This window comes from Micromesistius poutassou, assembly GCF_964030765.1.
Source record: "Micromesistius poutassou genome assembly, chromosome: 3".
In the NCBI taxonomy this organism is placed as follows: domain Eukaryota; kingdom Metazoa; phylum Chordata; class Actinopteri; order Gadiformes; family Gadidae; genus Micromesistius; species Micromesistius poutassou.
The window spans coordinates 6,841,501-6,850,532 of record NC_140273.1 but is presented as its reverse complement, the minus strand read 5'-3'; the positions used below and the strand labels follow the sequence as shown (position 1 = coordinate 6,850,532).

At 49.1% G+C, this 9,032-nt stretch overlaps 1 protein-coding gene across 1 annotated transcript in view; it reads left to right on the top strand.

Annotated features, from left to right (window-relative positions):
• Nucleotides 1-14: 14 nt before the first annotated feature.
• The window catches only part of rbfox2 (RNA binding fox-1 homolog 2), a 15,948-nt gene continuing 6,930 nt past the window's right edge, over nt 15-9,032 (top strand). The window contains exons 1-2 of the mRNA XM_084465407.1: nt 15-1,022; nt 7,916-7,966. Of these exons, the coding sequence (XP_084321533.1) occupies nt 786-1,022; nt 7,916-7,966 (288 nt within the window). The 5' untranslated portion in view covers nt 15-785. The remainder of the gene's footprint in view (nt 1,023-7,915; nt 7,967-9,032) is intronic.

Sequence of the window (9,032 nt, the reverse complement as noted above, 5' to 3'; positions counted from 1 at the left end):
ACACGCCACGAGAACATATACCGGGAATCGGGGAGAGGAAAAAATAGGCGAGAGGGACTAGAGAAAACGACGGCTCCGTGCTCTTTTGTTTTGGAAATCATTTGACGCAGAGAATAAGGACTAACATGGCAGCAGAGAGCTCCTGACGAGGATTGACTTTCAGTAACCTCTTCTCTTGGCCAAAAAGTCTCGCAGAAACACAGGGAGGAAAAAGCGATCAGGGAAGACATGTTTAGGGATTTTCGTCTTGAGGTCGCGGTAGGATGTTATGCCGTTTAAGCGGCACTCTTGTGTTTAGGGTTAATAGCGATTGTGTGTCCCGCTCACGACGACCCGTTTGTTTTTGTAATTGGTTTGTTATGATCTGAAAAACCCGAGGCCTTGGGAAGCCCGAAGTAAATGCGTGTTCAGCAGCAAAACACTTGGCTGCATTATCGCCAGGCATTACGTTGTTTCTGTGTAGTTTTTGAGCAATTAGAATTTGGACACAACCGTGCTGTGGCCAAATAGTTCCGTGTCGATAATCTCTGCGATCTCGTTCACGTTGCATGATTTAATATCCCATTCATTTCGGATCTGTCAATCCGCTCGGTTCGAGGCCCCGTTGAGAAACATTGGGCAAGCTATGAACTAAAGGTTTCTGCAGCCAAGGTAATAGAATAACTTGACTCTTTGGGCTGCTTAGAGAAAGGCTTCTTCGCTGGCCAACGCACATTAGGTGGCAGGGAATACCTGACAATATTGACCAATTTAGACTTAAGACAGGTGACCTAAGAATATTTTAAATGTTAATGTCGACCGACGTAGCATCCATCATGCTGCCTGTGTCCCGGGGTCTAATGGACCGGGAGCTGGAAACAATGACTGGAGTGCACCCCAACTCGAGTGGTGCTGCAGGAGCCGTCCGAGGGATGAAACGAGGGGACCCCGAGCCCGATGCGCAGACAGCGGCCGCTCTAGTCGACTCGACCGGAGCAGAGTGCAAGCGTCCCCGTATTGACGGAATCGCGGAGGTCGGTCAGGTGAGGAAAACTACACCCACAACAAACGTTCAGCTTGGCGCTTTGATCTTTTGGTGTGGGAAGAACATCATGCATAATCTGGCTTTCAATGCGTTGCTGAGTCTAAAAGACCTATACTCAAATCGGTTATTTGAATCAACGCCTGGGTCAATCAGGAGATCCCTTTTGCATTTGTATTTGTTAATTGCTCTACTTAATTAGCCCGATGGGGTGACCGCGACAGACAATAATGCGGGTTGACTCACGATAGCCTCGGCTCAGGGCTCGCGAGGGCTATTAGTCTTTTCTGCCAATGCGATAGAAAACATTACAGCACGCACCGTAACGCTGATGATTAACGTACAGCTCCAAAATGCAAGCTTTTTAGGTTTGAATTGTGCTCTTAAATATGTAGCGTGGACAGTCATTAGAAGGCTAAGTGACCTAAGTCCAGGCGCCTCGTTTCTGCCGATAAATAATTTTGTAGAATGAGAGAAATCCCATTCTGATTCCGGGATCTTTTTTTTTTGCAGACTAGCTTTTTCTGGCCAATCGACAGCCAGTTGTCATCCACGTACCCTGTGGATATTATCACATTAATAAACGGGACTTTCAACCTGGGAGCCCATTAAAACATGCTTGAACGGGCTTAAGAGGGAGGAGCAGAGCGGTTTATTTCGAAGTTTAGACTAGGCCAGCATGAAATAACAAATCTTGCACATTGAGGCATGAATTATCAATGGAGGTCTTCCATCAAGTTTCAACTGTCAGAAGTTGAATGGTGCGGATTCAATCTTAGGCTGTCACTTTATGTCTTACCTACCCACCGTTTTATCTTTGGGTAATCGTTTGGGGATTTGTATCTTAATTGGTAACAAACGTTGTCTTTATGCTAGGAACCCTTTTGTCAGAATCGTGTGAATGCCATTTGTCGTCAAATGGAAATTGCTGTAGGTCTTTGGCTCCTATGTGACCTTCGAGAGGTGTGTGTGTGTGTGTGTGTGTGTGTGTGTGTGTGTGTGTGTGTGTGTGTGATGTAAACAGAAGCCCCTCCCCTCTACAATGTGCTACCCTATATAGTACAGTTCAACTTTATTGTAAGCCCCAAAATGCTGCAGTCGTTTACATTGCTTGAGCTACATTCGGGAAATGCCTTTACCTATTTTTCCCATTTCTGTCAACAAGAATCGATTTCCCCCCTTTAGTGATCATCAAATGGTTCCATTATTTCGTAAATGCTGTGGTCAGGGTATGGAAACGCACTAGACATTGCTGCAGGTTTAAGAGTGCCATGGGAAGAGAGACACGTCATAAGCAGAGGTAATGGAGACGGAGTGGTGTATTCACTGCTCTCCTGTACGGGCAGAACTAATGGCCTGCTGCTGTACTCTGAATTTGCTGCCGTAAGGGGTGGCTAAGACACAGAAAGAGATGGACAGGCTTCGGAGCGTAATGCACATGGTCATAGGAAAGTGTGTTTGTGTGTGTGTGAGAGAGAGAGAGAGAGAGTGATGCACAGATCAATAGCATCAGCAGCAGCCTAAAATGTATTGACCATCAGATGGATGAAACGGCCGGAAATGAGCAGGGGGGGCAGTGGGGGGAGGGTGTCTGATGTGCTGCCCCCCCCCCCCCCCCCTCCTCAGTCAGGAACAGATTTGCCCTATCAATGGCCGTAAAGAGGCTTTGTTTGGGACTAAAAGGATCACAGCTCGTACGGTTAGGGGGGGGCAGCATTAGAACTACCCTGATCCCCAGATCCTTATCTAAGGGAGAGGATTAATGCAACACACACACACACACACACACACACACACACACACACACACACACACACACACACACACACACACACACACACACACACACACACACACTCTCTCGATCTGTTTCTGGCATAATGCAGACTGCACCACAATATGGTTCAGCAATATGCGTCTTTGTGTGGACCATATGCAGGGTACATGTTGGATCACAGAGGCTAAAGCTGAACATTCAGAAATTCTGCCCTCTGCCTCGGTTCTGTACACACACACACACACACACACACACACACACACACACACACACACACACACACACACACACACCAGAGAAGATGATAAAGCCCCCATACAAGTGGTGTATATAAATGTAGTGACACATTTATCACCCCCCCTCACCCAGTGACCCCATTAATAATCCGGCAGTAAATTAGGTTGAGTGACACAAACCTTAATAAATGCACCCTGCCCAGTGGAGCTGGTTTCCTAGAGAGCTGAGTGATGGAATGGCGGCGTTGAACACCATATATATTTATTTTGACCCTATGAAAACCTCTCGTCAAGCCTCCTTCTGGTGTCATGGGTGGGTTGGGGCCCTGTTGTTCTGCTGACCGTTGCAGGTAACCTGTGAACTGTGCCTCGGGGACAGTGCGTCGCAGAGATGCGCTGCTAATTAGCAATCATAAACCCCCACGCTGCAGCCCCAATAACGTTGGGTCTCTTGGGTCACGTGACCAATGACACCGGCGACCCTCCCTCCCAGCTCCTGGGGTTACGATCCAGTAGATCACAGGGGGGAGGGGATTTCTGTTTCCCGAATTAAATGCCTTTTTTTTAAATGTATTTTATGAATGCTTTCAGCAGATGAGGAATACGTTAAGCCACGTTCCGGTACGCTCCACCTATTACCTGAAAGCCACACATAAATAAAAGCAATAAAGCCCTGCCAATGCAACACCATAGAGTTTACGACTGCTTAAAGGATTTGACCGCAACACAGACACCCACGAGAATATGTTCTGTATCGGTCTAAGCCATCCGATACTACAAAATCCACACGAGAATCAAGTGGTCCTTTTCCTCCAGCGCTGTTGGGTGTTTTGTCAGTCTCGTTTAAATTCCTGCACTTCACTCTGAAAGCTAAGTGGAGGTATTTTCTCTCCCTCTCCCTCCCTCTCTCTCTTGGAAGGGAATTCATAGCAATCCACGCAGGCACGCACGCGCGAGGGCTGAGTGTCTCGCTCGTTGCAGAGAGTCCTATGCGGAGAGGCAGCTTTCAGCTCTGATTTCTGAGCTGCGCGCTGAGCCGCGCCGTAGCCCTGCTGCGGATCCCCGCTGCGTATCCCCCGGCGCCACACTGCAGGCTGGAGGAAGCCTGGGCCTCCTCACCTAATACGGTCCTGCCTGCGGCGACAGCAGCGCCCAGAACAAATGACTCATCCTGGACGTTTATGTAGATGGGTACCCCCCCCCACCCCACCCACCCATGCACGCTACCCCATCCTGTCCCCACAACGCCGCAACCCCCATCTCTCTCTCTCTCTCTCTCTCTCTCTCTCTCTCTCTCTCTCTCTCTCTCTCTCTCTCTCTCTCTCTCTTCCCCCACCCCGTCACTCTCATCTCTAGCCCAGCGATGACACAAAATTGGAAAGTCAGCAGGAAGAAGAAACAAAATGGCATTACTCCCTGGCTGGGTGGAGCGTGGGGTCGATCGTTCTGTGCAGTCCTGTCTTCGTTTATTTCAATGCAGCTTTCTGCTGCCCTTTTTGAAGGACGCTCTGTTGACTAAATGACGGGGGGGGAGACTCGGGAGGGCGAAGGGAGGCTGTGTTAAAGTATGTCAGACTGTCTTGAGGGCGGTGAGGTCATTGTGCTTTCCTCATGTCTACCAGGGACCCCCTCCGCCTCCCCCTCCCCCTCCGCCTGCAGCTACTGCCGAATTTCATTCTGCTGTGCTGTCCACAAGAAAATGTCGGGGACATACCGGTAACAAGAAGATTTCGGACGCGCGGTCCGATAAGCTTTATCTTTCAAAGCGGTCGTACGAGTGTGTCTCTCCCCCCACTCCCCACCCCCCCCCCCCTTGCTCCCTATCTGCCGGGTAGCGGCGGCCCTCCAGAGATGAAGGGTGGCCGGGCTTAGCGTGCAGCGTCGGGGGGTTGTGAAGTGCATGGAGAGTAAATACACTTGAGCCCCAGTGACTGACGGGGTCGTGGTTTAGCACTCAAGTGCTTGTTGGACGGATCGGATTCACATCCTCCGGTGTGCTGGCCGCGGCCCGTCCAGCGGCGGTGCTTTCACCGGAAGGAGCGTGCGCGCGTGGGGGGCTTTTGTTTATTTGCGTCCGTCGAGCTGGATTCATGCGGTCCGCGTGTCGACGGCTCGGCTCGGCTCCGCTTCCCCCCCCCCCCCCCCCCGAACTGGGTAACCGTGCCGACTATGTGCACGTAGCATGCGCTGGGACTGCGCACGCTCCCGGTAACAAAATGGACGCTGGTTTTAAAGAGAGGTTGTGCGATGGGGTCTGTTGTTACAATGATTTATGTTTTGAGTGAAAGAATATTAAAAAACTGCCAAATGGCATTGAGCTCTGAGTGATTCCGCAGTTTTCTTTCCTAATGAACATTCATCTTTTTGTTCTTGTTCGATCCTCAGGGATTGACCCCAAGTGTAGCATGAATACAACCGCGCGAGTGTGACCGGCACAAGTCCCCAGTGGTCCTCGAAATGTGAAAAGTGTGTCCGAGCCTTTAAAGGGTCATAGGGCGTTACAATGCCCCCCCCCCAACTTTAGATGAGGGGCCTACCGCCTCTAACCCTTGACTCCCCAACCCCCAAGCCATCCAAAGGGCACGGAAACCCCTTAGTGGGCCCGCCCTCTTTAGGACCCCAAGGAAATGCAATGTCCATACAAAGTAGAGGGCCGAAAATAACCGTTGTGAAGAAAAGAGATGATTCTTCCTTTTTTAAAATTGAGATTTTTCCGTGCTGAAACACCCACACTGTCGTTTTTGGAGACGTGTGTGTGTGTGTGTGTGTGTGTGTGTGTGTGTGTGTGTGTGTGTGTGGACTTATGCACTCACTCAAGTACGCTCACATACTCAATGACACACGCATGCGCGGATGTGCTTGCACTGAAACAGCTGATAGTGTCCTTTTTTTTGTGTGGAGGTGTGTGTGTTCCTCGTCCATCCAGCCCTATCTCTTTTTGTCACCCCCTAGTGCACTCCCCCCTCCCCCTGGTACCACCATCTGCTGACTTCAAGTCATCTTGTTACTTTCTCTTGATTGCTTCCTCTGTCTTCCCCCCCTGCAGTTAATTCTGTCCGCGTTTCCCTTCCCCTCCGCAGCCAATAATAGAATACACCTGATTCATCACCATTGGAAGAAATAAATAAAAAAAACGAACCCCGGATTGATTATCGTTGGAGAACTGTTATTGGTTTTTTTTCTAACCAATCACAGAAGTGCAACATTTGTCCGCCCATCTCAATCTAGCCAATCAGCTGAAACCACCTTCGAACAGACAGTGTGGTTGGAAGGGCCATTCCCATGCATCACCAGAGAGGCCCCTCCCTCCTAAGCATTATGTCTATAGTGGATATGTGTTGCGTGAGCATAACTCTCCACCCCCGTCTCTCTCTCTCTCTCTCTCTCTCTCTGTGTCTCTCCCTGTCTCACTCTCTCTCTCTCCCTGTCTCTCTCTCTCCCTGTCTCTCTCCCTTTCCCTGACTCTCTCTCTGCTCCTTAAGCAAGCGAGGCGCATGACTCCGCTCATGTATGAGTCATTGTCTCCGTCTCCGTACTTATTTTTTACCCTTTTTTTTCCTTCCAGGACTTCTGTTAGTCCAGGCAATAGTTTCACTCCCGGCGGGCTCCAGAAGGCCTTTTTTGTTTCATTTTTTTGTGATTCTTCTTTATCAGATTTTTATTTTTAACAGCACCCCCCAAAACCTTTGCTACTTCAGCATTTTTGTCAAATTGAATTATATTTTTGCTTGGGAACCATCATTTGGGACACAATGTACCGTCAGCTGCAGTGCACTCAAGAGTTGGCCTTTGCAGTAAAATAGGAGCGATACTTAATTCATGTTAGCCTAACCTCTAAAAGGGGGGGATTAATATTTGATTGCTTCCACATCCTAAAAGCTGCTAGTAGAAGGTTTTATTTATTCATTTGAATCTTACGTAAACTCTCTTTTCTTTTAAATCACTCTCAAACTTAGTCTTTCTTCAAAGCACTTGTGTATTAAGGAGGGTGGCCTTTGGGGATGGGAGGTATACGGCTACAATGGCAATCAGGAGAATTCAAGCTGGGATGCGCGCAGAGCTAAGTGTTCCCCCTGGGGACCAGGGACATTGGTTCCAGATGAAAAGCGGATAAGACTGGCTGGGACAGGGGATAGGGGATGGGGGGGGATGCTGTTACTCAGAGAGATACGCAGCCAGAGACGAGCCAATATGTTTTCTCCACCGTCATTGTGCATGCTAATGGCTTTAATGGACCACATTAGCATTAATGCGGGGACAAAATGTTATGAATCTTGAGTACGCACCGATTAAAAACTCAGCAGGTTTTCTGAAGTTGTCAAATTAATTTCCGAGAGAGGTGACACACACACACACACACACACACACACACACACACACACACACACACACACACACACACACACACTCTAACTACATAATATTCCTAATTACAACTACACGATTACAACCACGTGAAACCACAACTATTGCGTGGAGTGGCCCGTGTTCTCCACACACTACTGCGGAGCCCCGTCCCCGCGCGCTGTATTCATCCTCCCGCGCGAGCGCTCGGTCGCGGTCCGTCCGCTCCGTCTCCTGCCGCGGTGACGACGGCAAGCGGCCAGGCGATTGGACATCGCTGACTGGAAGGCGATCAGAAGCCGGTCGGTGGCTGAATTAATTGGATTAGGAGGCAGTTTATAACGCAACGCTTGACAAGAACAGCGAGGCGCTACAGCAGGCACAGGCGGCACGATGAGAGAGAGAGAGAGAGAGAGAGAGTCCCTGTAGCGGCTGTATGTAGGGACACTTAGGCCTATAGGAAAAGTGCCTGTGCTCATTTTTGCATAACAAATTAAAGGCATTGTTTATAATAACATCTGCACTCCTCTTTTACAGAACAACGAACCCTTGACTCTTGGTTACCATGGCTACCCAACTCACAGTCAGGTAAGGCTACCTGACACACACACACACCGTAACACACGATTTATGATTGTCATCATAAATCTATGTATTATTATTTTTGTAACCAGTAATATTCACAATGAACATAGAGTGAGGGTGTGTTTGTGTGTGTTTTGACAGCTAGACGCACCAACAACAGGGCCAGGCTTTGGATCATTTGATTTATGTAAACCACAAGGTGGAGATGTTAGTTTATTTTCATGTGCAGAAGGAGACATGATTACGAGTCCTGGAGCCACTCCCTCCGTTGTGCTTGTGTTTAACACCTTCCTGTAGGCTTTCTACTGCCTATTAGCCCGCAGATGTATTCGCTGGGTGATATTATCCTACATACTCCACTGGTGATCTTAGCCTTTTGATATTAGCCAGGTCTTATTAGCCTGTTGTTTTTAGCCTGTCGATAATAGCCTGGGGATATTAGTATTGCCTATATTAGATTGGTGATATTTGCTGTGCCTTTACTGGCTTAATGATATTATCCTTGCATATTAGCCTGGTGGTATTAGCCTGGTGATATTAGCCTGGTGATATTAGCTTGGTGGTATTAGCCTGGTGATATTAGCCTGGTGGTATTAGCCACTTGGTGACTTGTGACTTTAGCCTGGTCGTGTTAGCACGGACATACATGTCTGTTGATGTTAGCCCGGTGATATTAGCCGTCCCTATTAGCCGTGTGATATTAGCCCGGTGTTGTCATGAGTGCTCAGTTTGTGTGGCTAATCCCTGGATCATCCGCCATTCAGCCACTCAGCCCCTCCAGCTCTGACCATAATCTCCCCGTCCCCACCCCCACCGCCCCCGTCCCTCTTTCATCTCTCTGGAGACTGCGAGTGCATTATTCAACGTCCTCCCACCGAGTGTATCTGCCCTTAATTTGTGTGTTTTCACTCTGGGCGGCCGCGTGTACCATTCACCCCCCAAGCCTTTTCATTGGTCGAACAGGCAGTGAACTGGGTCCCACACTGAAGCGGCCCACCGGAGACAGAGGGGTCCACCACCTATTGTTACCGCCTTGTTTCTCCATGGGGGTGTGGGGGGGGGTGGGGGT